We start from the raw sequence: 13,199 nt of genomic DNA, 5'->3' as shown, positions 1-13,199 counted from the left end.
AAAGCTGAAATGTTTCTTCCTTGCTTGTTTCTTCTAAAATCAGAGTTCATTTGTAGATGCCAAGTCTTAAAATGCACATAACCATTGAAAGCAGGACTGATATGTCACTGAGGGAATATGAAATGATAAATAAATAAACAAAGAGTAGAGCAGGGAGAATAGGTTTAAAGATAGTCCATCAGATTTGGATAGCAGAAACTTACACTAACTTTTACAAAAATTTCATGTATGTGGTGAAGAAATGACTTTTTGATTTATGTGACTCTCATATAGCATATAAAAGTCACTCCATACATATTATACCATGATATTATAATTTTTTCATGAACTTTGTACATAAAGGGCACTATGCTAGATGCTGTGAAGTATTATTCTAATTGTGTGTGTGAAAAGATCTTATAATGCAGTATAATTGACAGGTCATCCTCAATAGTAGTGTTCGCAATAGGAGGAATAAAATAACACATGATCTATGCTTTCATTAAATTAATATTTCAAATTGGCAAAGCATTTGAAAATATATCAAGCTTTGCTTAGGTTTATAGAGAAATGGGCATTCTCATGTTGACAGATGTACAATTTTTTGGAGAAAAATGTGGCCATATAATTCATAAGAAAATGCACCTTGTATAACCTTATCCCAAGGATATTTTCATGAATGTATGCAAAGATTGTTTGGTAAGAATTTTTATCATGGGGCTATTTATAACACGGATAGATTAGAAATAATTTAAACACTTAACAATAGGGAGTTGGTTAAACGAATTATAGTGTGTAAGAGAATATTATAATAATTAAAGTCAGTTTTAGAAAGAATAATGACAATAAAGATGTTCAAGATTCACTAAGGGAAAGAAGCACAATATAAAGCATGTAGAGTTACATTCTATATCCATGCATGGACACACCTAAAAAAAGACTAGGAGGATTTTATTTTTGGAAATGTTTATTGGGTGGCTTTACTATGGGTGAACTAAAAAAAGCAGAATTTCTTTTTTTTTAATTTATTAATTTTTTTTAGAATTTCTTTCTTACATGTTTTTCTATGTGTTCCATATTTTGTTATGATGAACACAGATTGTCTTTGTACGAAAAAGGCATTTGCTAAGGGAGCTGACATTCCTCTTGGAGAAGCACTAACAACATGTGCCAAAGGTCAGGTTAGTAGAAAATGCAGGAAGTTCAATAGGAGTTCAGAGAAGGGGAACACTGCCTGCCTGGGGTGAAGGAGAAAGGCTCCATGGAGGAATCGATCAGGACCTCTGATGGAACTTGAGAAATGGGTACGATTTGACATTTAGGCAGAAAAAGCATTAACGAGAATGGAGAGCACTGCACACAAAGGTATGGGCATTAGAATTCAAAAGTCATATTAAGTAGAAGGTGCCTGACTGAGAAATTGGGAGAGATACACACAACTGGAGAGACTGTTCAAAAGCATGTATGGTGGACACCACGTATTGTCTGTATTCATCTACTTGGGCTGCCATAACAAAATACCACCGAGCGTGTGGCTTAAACAGCAGAAATTTATTTCTTAGTCTGGAGGCTAGAAAATCAAGGTGCCAACAGAGTTGGTTTCTGATTTAGACTCTCCTTCTGGCTAGCAGGAGGCTGACTTCTCACCACTTGCCTTCACATAGCCTTTCCTCTGTGGGGAGAGGGAGAGAACGCTAGTGTCTCCTCCTCCTCTAGTAAGGCCACAGCCCTGTCAGATCAGTGCTCCCCGCTTGTGACTTCATGTAACCATAATTACCTTCTTAAAGGCCCTTTCTCCAAATGCAGTCACACTGAGGGTGAGTGTCAAGCTATGAGTTTGGGGATGACACAGTTTAGTCCATTGCACCACCCCAGACTCAAGTGCATGAGTCACCAGCTGTCCCTGAATAAGGTAATGGCATGATAAAACCAGTGTTTTAGGGAGATTAATGTGGCCTCAGTGTGTCGAAAGATACTTAGGAAATGTCTAGAAAGTTTTCTGCACATTATTTCTTCTGTTGCTTTATTTAAAACAAAAACGTTCCTTGCAGTCTCTTTCCTTTCCTTTTCCATTCTGTTTTTGGTTTTAGAAACCTGTCCGAGATTCTTTATGATCATTTAGAAATACATTGCGGGGAGGGTATAGCTCAAGTGGTAGAGCGCATGCTTAACAACATGCACAGGTTCCTGGGTTCAGTCCCCAGTACTGCCTCTAAAAATAAATAAATAAATAAATAAACCTAATTACCTCCCCCCCTACAAATATATATATATCTATCTCCTTTCAGGCTATCCGGCTGAAAAATACTTCAGGAGATTAGACTGTGTGTGTGAAACAAACAACAGTAAGAGTAGGGTCTGATTTTACTGGGGAAATTCAGATAACAACACCATTTCCAAAGAAGCTCAGAGTTTCAGTGGTTGGTACTTTTAGCAGAAAAATGAGGAACAGAACACATTTCAAAGTACATCGCTCTGCTTTCTGTAATGAAACCCCCAGATGGTATTTGAACCCCATCTAATGCAGGCTTTCCCACAATTCTTTCACTACTGTGGCCATTCTGAATGATTTAACCACATTCTTCCTACCCAGTCTTTGAACATGGCTGGAGCAACTCTCATCTCCAACTGGTGTAGGCTCATCTGTCATCAGTGCACCAAGGTGGCCTCCTCTCCAGTGTCAGTGGCTTTTTCTTCAGGGCCATCAACTTTCTCTGATTTATGATTTACTGGGCCTCTCCTTCTACGGTCCTGAAGCATCTGTCTCTTTCCATCCCTGAAACATTTCTCTGATTCTACAGAATCTCAAAACCAGTGTGTTCTTTCACAGCCAAGTACAGTTTTAAATGCATGAGTGGAAGCTGAAAGAATGAGAAACAGATTTTTTTGATTTGTAGAGGCAAGTAGCTCATGTCCGCGGGGAGTATGAAATAGTTCTGTGGTGCTCATGCACCCTGCCCTGAGAGGACCGGGTCTAGGAAAACTCACAAAATAGATTGTGGGTGAGGAATGATGTATAGAATACTGTTCTTTTATTATGAGCTTTTGTTATTGCAAAAACTATAAACACTTAATTTATATTACCTGCTTTAAAGAAGGCACTTGAGTAAAGTTGGATATATTTGAAAAACTGAGAATTGAGAATGTCATTTAAAAAAAGGCATTTTCAGTACAATTAGATTCTAAAATATCTAGTCAGCTTCTGACTTAAATTTATTTTTAAGAGATTTTTGTAAACCCAGCTATCTCATGTAAATCTATCTCTGTGTAAACCAAGTGAAATAGCTATAGATTTAATTCGTATTTTGTATTTAGTATATGTTTTTATTAAATAACATTCACTTTTCTGATTATAAATAGGAAACACAGTCTCTATAAACTAGTGACATTTTAGTGGTAAAGTAGGGACAAATATAAGAATTACCTTCAAGCTTCCAAGTTACAGGAGTTTCTCCCAGAGACCTATCTACGTATTTCTAGGACAGCTCCCCACTGCTCCCAGTCTAGGTAGAAACTCAGTCATCAAACTCTTTGGTTGGCTTGGAGCAGAAGAAAATAATAATTGCTATGGACTGAACTGTGTCCCCCCCCAACCCCGCCCCCATCCTTATGCTAAAGCCCCAGCGCCCAATGTGACTGTGTTTGGAGATGGGGCTTTTAGGAGGCAGTTAAGGGTAAATGACATCATAATGGTGGGGCCTTGTCTGATAAAATCTGTGGAGGTATAAGAAAAGGAAGACCGAGATCTCCCTTCTCCCTTCATGTGAGGACACAACAAGAAGGCTGTTTGTGAACCAGGAGGCGCTCTCCGCAGAAACCAAATCAAACCACACCTTGCACTTGACTCCTAACTTCCAGAACTGTGAGAGATACATTTCTGTGTTTAAGCCACTCGGTCTGTGGTATTTGTTTTGGCAGCCCAAGCCGACTAAGATAGTGACTATCATTATGGAAACTTTAGGAAAGTCACAAAACCAAATGAAACTGTATGAATCTACTGTAATCACTATGAAGTTTTTGATTGTTTGAATAACATTTGTTCTGTTTCTAACCATAAAACAACATACAGTCATTGTATTAAAATTAGCAAAAGAAAAAGCACCAAGAAAGAAAGAAAATTCTACCACCCACAAATAACCACAATTATTATAATTGTAGGAGATATATTCCTATGGTTTCTACACAGTTATTTATATATTTATTTACCATTGTAGATCACATGCTATATATAATTTTGCAACCTGCATTATTCACCTAACAAACTATTGTGACTTTTTCTCCAAAAGTTTAACATTCTTTACCAAAACAGTATTTTCAATGGCAGCATAATCTTCGATCACGTGGATGAATTATTACTTATTCATCCAGTTTTATATTGTTTGCCAATTAGATTTTTTTTCGTTTTTTGCTGTCATAAAGCATGCTCCAGTGAACATATCTATATACAAATCTTTGTTTAATTTTCTGAATATTTCCCCCAAATAAATTCTTAGGAGAATTATGTAAATATGCTTGAGAATTTTGATAGCTATTGTGAGATTGTTTTCTAGGAATATTTCAGGAGTTGACGCCTCTATAAGTAGTGAATGAAAGTTCCCACCAACCGCTAACATGATAACATGGTAACATGATAATTGCAGTCATTTAGAAACATATATTTGCAGGTTGACAGGAGAGAATGTTATATCCATGTCTTTAATTTATATATAAAAGTGATTTTGCTTTGCTTTGTTTCACAATTTATTAGTAATCTGTGAATGCCTGTAAATCCTTTGCTATTTTTCTGTTGGAAGTATTTTTCATACTGATATGAATTTCCTTTTCTTTTAAAGCAACAAGCCTACTGCTGTAACTTTGTCAGATTTATTGTAGCAAATTTCCAATTTGCCATTGTGTCTAGGAGATTTCTTAATGTACAGAAATTAATATATTTTAAAAATTTATTCTTTGCTTTTCATGTTTCAGTAGTATTTTGCTATCTTAAGGTCATATAAAGATTCATCTGATTTTTCTCAAGTTTTTCTTATAATTGTGTCCTTCCCTTTTACTTTTTAAACTGTGTGAAACTTCCTTCTGGTATAAAATTTGAGTGAAGATATTTTCTCTTGTTTTATTTGTTAGCTTAAAATTATTATCTCAGCCCTACCTAATGAATAATCTTTTTTTGTTCTCCCCACTAAGTTGGAATACAAATCATATAATATACTAAATTCTTATTAGCTTATGCCTTTAAGCTATCTAATATTTTTAGAATTATAGCTTTTTAATATATTTTAATATCTGATAGGGGTTGCCTGTCATTGCACTCTGTTTTCAGATTTTGCCTGAATATCCTTGCCTATTGGCTTTTATAGATGAATTTAGAAATTACATTTTAACATCCTAAAATCATCCTACAGGGGTTTTGACTGTAGTTGTGTTAGGCTATTAATTACTTTCATAAGAATCAACACTTTTTACAGTATTCAGTCTTTGCAGCCATATTAAATTCTGTGGCATTGTTTTATACACATATAAATCTTTTTTGTCCTTCAGTAAAATTTTATAATCTTCCATAAGGGTCTCACATTTTAAATTAAAAATTTTTTTTCTATTTACATACAAAATATTGGCTATATTCCCTGTGTTGTACAATACATCCTTGCACCCAGTAGTTTGTATTATCCACTCCCCTACTCCATATTTCCTCCCCCTGCTGGTAACCACTGGTTTGTTCTCTGTATCTGTGAGTCTAATTCTTTTTTGTTCTATTCATTAGTTTGTTATATTTTTTAGATTCCACATGTAAGTGATATCATGTGTTTGTCTTTCTCTGACTTATTTCACTTAGCATAATGCCCTCCAAATCCATCCATGTTGCTGCAAATGGCAAACTTTTGTTCTTTTTTATGATGAGTAGTGTTCCATCATTATATGTATACCACATCTTCTTTATCCATTTATCTGTTGATGGACACTTAGATTGCTTCCATATCTTGGCAACTGTAAATAATGCTGCTGTGAACATTGAAATGCATGAATCTTTTAAAATTAGTGGGGTTTTTTTTTCAGATATATACCCAGGAGTAGAATTGCTGGGTTATACAGTAGTTCTATTTTTAGTTTTTTGAGAAACCTCCATACTGTTTTCCACAGTGGCTGCACCAATTTACATTCCCACTAACAGTGTACAAGGGTTCCTTTTCTCCACATCTTCACCAACATTTGTTATTTGTGTTCTTTTTGATGATAGCCGTTCTGACAGGTGTCAGGTGATATCTATTGTGGTTTTGATTTACATTTCCTTGACGATTAGCAGTGTTGAACATCTTTTCATGTGCCTCAGGGCTATCTGCATTTCCTCTTTGGAATGACGTCTATTCAGTTCTTCTGCCCATTTTTTAATTGGATTGTTTGTTTTTTTGATGTTTAGTTGTATCATTTATTGATATATATTGGATATTAATCCCTTATCAGTCATATCATTTGCAAATATTTTCTCCCATTCGGTATGTTGTCTTTTCATTTTTGTCAGGGTTTCCTTCTCTGTGCAAAAACTTTTAAAATAATTGTCATTCCACATTGGTTTGCTGTTGGAATGTATTTCCCCCTACTTATTTTTTAAATGCCTATTTTTGGTAAACAACTAAAAAAACTATTGATGTTTTATAATTTATTTTGTGCTTCTCCACCTTATTAAGCATTCTTTTTATTATTAATATCTCATTCCATTTACATAAATTTTCTTAGAATGAAATCATAGTAAGTTCACATGGTGATCATTTTGCCTACTCCTTTAGTAAAAATGTTTCTCTTATTCTGATTTTCTGTTTTATTGCATAGAAGTAAATATTCTTAACAAAGGATAAAAGAAGAGGCATCTTTTGCCCCCATGAATAATTAGAAAGTTGGAATGCTTGGGTTTTTTTTTCCTTGTCCATGTCCCTTTTTGGTGGTGCTTTACAGTTTTACTTTATTTTTTCTCTGTAAAAACTTATTGTAAATTTTTAAAGTTATTTATTTTCTCACCATTTTTATAGCAGTTGTATCATATTCTAGTGGTCTTACTGCTTAATATTAGTCATTTTGTATTATGGCTCTCCCCTGGTGAAGGAATTTCATTCATTTTTTAATAATGTGAAATGTATATGGGTGATACGTTTTCTGAGTTTTTATATACATAAGGATATCTTTTCTTTCCTGTAACCAAGAGTAATAATTTAACTGGATACTGAATTCTAATATTGAAGCCTTTTCTCCCAAAACTTCATAGATTTTGCTCCATTTTTTTTTGATATTCATTGTTGCAGAAAACAGGTCTAAACATAACTGAATTTTCTACCCATGTCTGGAACTCATACTTTTCACCCAGTTATATTTAAATGCTAGTCACTTTTTCATTAACTTTGCCTTATCCTCGGTTAGCCTATTTGATCTGAAGACATGGGTCTTTGTTTGAAACAGGGAAATTTTCTTCTATTTTTTTGATAATTGCTTAAGTTTAATTTATTCTGGATTCTTCTCCAGTAACACCAGTAATGTATATAGTTTAATGTCTGATGTCTTCATGTATCAGATGTTTAACTTTTCGCTCATAAATTTTGTCTTATCCTTTCTGTATAGCCTATGAGATTTTCTCAACTTAGTTCTCCCTAATAGTGATTTGATTTTCTGCAATATTGAGTCTGCTTTTTCCTGCCTTTAAGACAGAGTTTAATTCTACTGTTGAGTCTTTTATCTCCTGACCTTCTCTCTTCTTCTCAGTTTGTTCTTTATTCATCCCAACTTAAAATTCTGTTTTTCTCTTACCAGGTGTATGACCTTGGTTACATTTCACCTCTCCGTTATCCATTTTTCTCATCAACAAAAGGAAGATAATAATTATTTCTACAGAGTAAAATTAGATTGTTCTTAGACATTTTTAGAAAAGTTTCTAGCCCAAAGAAATGTTCCAAAAATTTTTAACTGCTGTTATTGTTACCATCACCATCATCATCATCATCACCATCATCAGCTCTGCCTTCATCTCAGCAATGCTCCTCTCCTTTAAGCTGTTGTCAGCTCATTTCTGTGTGAGTGTGTGTGTGTGTGTGTGTGTGTGTGGAAGCCATGTGTTACCAGATTTGGGGGGAACACAGTAGTGACACTCTCTAAAATCTGTGCTGTAAACCTTTTTCTAAATCTTCATCTTATATACAGACACCCTTTCTTATGTTGTAGAGTATTTTCATAAACCTCATATTGTTGCTGTTCATTTTTCTATTTATATTTTATGTGTTTTTAATTCACCTGTATTTTTTTTTACAACCTTTTAAAGCAAAATGTGACTTGAGCACTACATTTTCATTCACAGAACTTGCTGAGTTACTTTTCAAACAGCTTTACAACATGCCTTAGGTAGGCTTATAATTTTGCTACTCTAAACAATACTTTCATTGCACAAGGAGAGATCTCTTGACAGAAGACATTAGTTCTCTTTCTCTTCCCTAAATTTTGACCTAGAAGCTGTCAGGATCCTCCCTTAGATTTTAAATCAGATTCAAATTGCTGCTGACTGGCTTTTATTTAGCATGGATTGTAGGACCACATTTGAGTCCGTTCTCCCACTGCTCTTCTCTATCCCACTCTACAGATGAGAATGTATTCTTGGTAATTTCAATTATTGTTCAATTCACTGCATTCATCCCTTGCTCAAAATAGTGGCTGAAAACTGCACTCTCTGAATTGCATTATCTCATCATTCTTTTGTCCTGCTTCATATTCCTGATTCACTTTTCAGATGCAAGATGTTATTACGTGCCCAGTTCTGCCCCCTGCCAGGCTAGACTGCATTGTTGTGAGTTGTAGCCCCTATAGTGATCTGTAAAAAGAAATGTGGAAGGTGATTTGAGGCTCATGTGGACCTGGCTCCTTCATTTTGGGGGAACAGATGTTTGGCCTGTGCGAGAGGTAGAAGTCACATGGGCAGCTATTGTAAACCTCTCACTTTCCTCCTACTTACGTGTATTATCTTGTCTTCAAATCTTCTTCACACTAATGGAACCACCCTTAGAGGTCTGGTAACAGGTTAACTAATCTTGTTACTACTGTTGACACTTTGCATCTGTGCATGTGTTTTTTGACTATTTCAAGGAAAATTGAGAGAAATTTAATTAGACTCCTACAGACAGTTTTTCAATTTACCAATTGAAAAAAAAAAGACTCAATCATAGAATTACAGAGGCAGAGAGGTGTTGGACCAAAACTTTGATTTATGGTTGAAGAGACTCTTTCGTAGGGAAGCTGTCTGACTCGTCTGAGGTCAGAAAGAGACCAGAGCCAAGTCAGTGTTTTTGTCCTTCTAGCTCCTTGCTCACTGAAAAAAAAAAAAAAAAGAAACTGAGCTACAGTGATAAGTCTAGATTCTTTAAGCCAGGGACTTTCATATTTAGGCATTTCTTAAACAGAAAGAAGCCTCTTCCACACAGAAAAATAGAGAACTACAAGAACAAATCCACTGACAAGCACTGAAGCTCCCTAGCTTAACCACATTAGGGAACCTCCTTCCCATCTCCTTCTATACCTCTTCCTAAGAGTTATAAGTAAAAAGAATATTCAAGTCAGGATAATAGTTCTCTTAAGGACTTGATTCTTTAATACTTAATTATGTTGTGACTTTCCACATTCCAGTATGTCTGTCCCTTTGTGTTTTAGCTGCTGGATGACTGCTCCTCTCGTCTCAAAATGGCGTACCCAGCCAGAACACTGTACACCCCCGCTGGACAACCCATCCACTCGTGGGACGACATAGAGCGGGACATGGTCATCTGTGTGTCCACAGGACATGGCTTTGTAACCCAAAAAGGTATGGGTGATAGTTTCTTTTCCATCAAGTTTTTGAAGAATTAAAGCATTCACTTGTTTCTTCAAAGAGCTTATTTACTGAATAGTATATCCCACCAAGACGATTTTTAATATTATCCTCCTCCACACTTTCCTGCTCCATGTTACTGAAGTTTAGTTCATGTATTTATTTGCTGGAACCTCACTGTTAACATTATTTCCTCTAAATAATTCAAAGTTCTGTTGGTCTTGAGTTTTACCCAAGGAGCCTATTTGCAGAAATCCTAAAAGGTCTCATTTGATGGTATTCATTCCTTTAACGTGAACCCTAAGGAAAGTGAGGCTTCACTGACTTCCTACTTTTCAAGTTATTTAAAGCTTAACGTTTCAGTAATAGCAACTATACAGTTTATGGATTTCTTTTTTTTTAATCATAAGTAAATATATGCTTGTTTTATTATCTTGTCCATTCTTTGATAATTTTCTTTGATAAATGTTAGAAATGGAAAAGAACATACATTTGTTATTAGACCAACTCATCCTTTATCCTATTTATCCTGAGGAATTTAGTGCCCTTTCCGGGGTAGGTATACATTAGCAAAGATATAATTTTCAGGATATTCTGAAGAACATTAATATCATTTTAAAAGAAGTTAACAGATTAGAAAGTAAATTACCTGGAATCCCTAAAATAACTAATGCTAGACTGTTCTTTTAAAAGTCATCATAAAATTATTATTAGTACGTTGTATGTAAGGTATGTAAACCAAAAACTTATAAAACAGTTGCAATCATAGACTTAGACTTAGCCCAGAAAGGATAAAAGTATAGGTACAAAAACTAAAAAGCAGGAAGACAAGGATTTACTGGGATGCCTATCACTGTTCTGAGGATGCCACACATACTCTCCTGGCACCAGCCCGCATGAAGGAAGAGGCGCCAGTCTTTGTATTCTGTTGTCCCCATCATTCACCATTACCCCTCACCCCAGCTCTTGGTGACCCTCACTATGTGATTACTTAGGAGAGCACACCAATGATGGGTTCTTATCATCAACAAACATTAGTAGACAGCTGTCTGTGTTCCTAAAGTGCATAGCCTATAAAAGAAATATAAGCCAGAGTTCCTTCCCAGAAAGAGTTTTCTATCTAATTAAGTATAGGAAAACACTTGAAATAGATGAATAGTAAGCAAACAAGTGGTGCAGTAGAAAGTACTTTCCCAGTCCCTTCATCGTTTTTGCTTAATCTTTCATACTCTTGGGATGGCCTTCTGTTGCCTGGACTCTACTCTCTTGGCCTCACTGTGTTCACTGGGCCTTTTTGATAAATAAAGCTAAGTATGCTTCAGGGTGCCTAGCCAAAAGGGTATCCAGAACACAGAGAGAAATGCAGGTTGCCTTCCCGGAAGCAAGCTTGTTACCAATAAACAGTGTGAAGTTAAGAGAGGAAAATGTGAATGAAAATATTATTCTCCTTACCATTTTCTTCCTTGTTAGCTCTGTGGACCTTTGACAAGGCTATGCAGACAAACATTCATTTTTGCATCTTTAATTTTTTAACCACATGGATTACTATGATGTGAAAGTTTCTTTCCCTCTGAAAATAGGTCCTCACATTACCTTCATGATGAAAGGGTTAGTGGTTTCCCTGAATTGTCTAAATACTTTTCAGGGGGTGATACATGTTTTAGAAAATCTGATAACAGAGAGTCTAATTTAGTTGCTCTTTAAGTTATTTCACTATATGAGTTGCTGTCTTGTTTTCCTGAAATAATTGAGAAATAATCATTTAGTAGAAATCTAAACATTCAGAAAGCTGTAAAAAAGAAAAGAGAGAAATATCACTATATATATATATATATATATATATATATATATACGCACACACACACATATATATACAACACACACACATATATATACACACACACACACACACATATGTACTTATGAAGGGAAGGGACATTTAATTAATCATTCCACTCATTTTTCTGTGACCTACTGGCTTAACTTAGCCTGGGAGTTTCAAAACTAAAAAAGCCTGTAAGAAATTATTTTATGTCCTATAATGTAAAAACATCTAAAAGCATTTAGCATGTGAAAGTTAGTCATCAAAGAATCACATTGGGTCTTTGAAAAATGGATTTGTTTTGGCAAAACAAATCACATGCTGTTGTTAGACTGGTTTCTTTCACATGAGCTCCCAACAAAATTAAAAGAGTGCTTTATGCCATTTGTTGTCAAATCTGAACACTGTTCTCAATGCCATGTTTACCATCTTTTCAGTGGGTTCAATTTTTAGACCACTCCTAGGTTAGCTTCCAATTCAGGCTTTGTAAAAAGCTTGGAAGGAAGCCCTCTCTAGCAACTGCCATTCTGTAGAAATCCAAAGAATGTTAACACATATCTGATGTGATAAGCAAGTCAAATGTGCAATGAGAGAGGCCGGCATGGGAGTCAAGGATTTCTAAGGGATCTTCGTTTTTCATCATCCTGAACTTTTAATTATTTTCTATACATATATTGACTTATCTATACATATATTGACTTATCTCTCAAAATATTTTTTTTTTAAACAGAGTTAAAGCAACTGGTGGAGGTCAGAGCAAATTATGCCAGAATCCGAAGGCAGCAGGGCCCTCAAGCTACAGACACCGTGTTGTCACCAGCAGCAAAGCTGCAGTCTCTGGTACCTCTACATGGTGAATTCCTATCAAAGCCGTCTTACTTGGTGCTGTACTTCCCTGGGGTAGCCTGTGTGGAACTACTCATATGCTTGTGATGATATTATGATTATTCACCACTTTTTAATTTTATGCAGTCTCTTTTAAAAGTTATACCCTCTACATTTTACATAAGATTGCATTTGATACCTCACATCTGTTCTTGGAAAGGCAACAAAACTAGACAAAACAATGCCAGTAAAATAACTATCTTAGGTATTTTATTCCAGGAAAAGAAAAAGAAAATGACTAATTATTATTGAAAAATTGTGGGGTCAAGTAGTATATAGTATGTATATTCTTTTTTTTTTAACCTTTTTTTATTGATTTATAGTCATTTTACAATGTTGTGTCAAATTCCAGTGTTCAGCACAAATTTTCAGTCATTCATGGACATATACACACTCATTGTCACATTTTTTTCTCTGTGAGTTATCATAACATTTTGTGTATATTCTTTTTTATTATTATAATATATATAATTTTATAATGAAATAGACTGACAATTGTAGTATATATATATGAAATTTAGTGGCATCAAGTATATACACATATATATAATATAATTTGATAGTAAAAAAGACTCTTCTAATGCTAAATTTGACTCAAACTGACATTTTTCTGGAGCGGCCACTGTATCTTCCAAATCTCTAAGCTACATCATACATTAGCTAAATGAAAGTGAAATGAATGGT

General features: G+C 34.9%; 1 protein-coding gene and 1 long non-coding RNA gene across 4 annotated transcripts in view; one reads left to right on the top strand and one right to left on the bottom strand.

The window, feature by feature from the left end:
* DCDC1 (doublecortin domain containing 1) overlaps positions 1-12,592 on the top strand; it is a 382,148-nt gene extending 369,556 nt beyond the window's left edge. For all 3 annotated transcript variants that reach the window (XM_072969711.1, XM_072969713.1, XM_072969712.1), the window contains 2 exons: positions 9,652-9,802; positions 12,361-12,592. In XM_072969711.1, the coding sequence (XP_072825812.1) occupies positions 9,652-9,802; positions 12,361-12,563 (354 nt within the window). In that variant the 3' untranslated portion in view covers positions 12,564-12,592. The remainder of the gene's footprint in view (positions 1-9,651; positions 9,803-12,360) is intronic.
* On the bottom strand, positions 1,510-3,570 carry LOC140698757 (uncharacterized). The gene is made up of 3 exons (XR_012076655.1): positions 3,404-3,570; positions 2,569-2,840; positions 1,510-1,651 (listed from the first exon to the last, which is right to left on the bottom strand). It is a non-coding gene; the product is annotated as an uncharacterized lncRNA (long non-coding RNA).
* Positions 12,593-13,199: the final 607 nt, after the last annotated feature.

The sequence above is a fragment of the Vicugna pacos genome, chromosome 10 (assembly GCF_048564905.1).
Source record: "Vicugna pacos chromosome 10, VicPac4, whole genome shotgun sequence".
NCBI lineage: Eukaryota > Metazoa > Chordata > Mammalia > Artiodactyla > Camelidae > Vicugna > Vicugna pacos.
The sequence above is the reverse complement of the archived record's forward strand: the minus strand, read 5'-3'. Positions and strand labels throughout refer to the sequence as shown.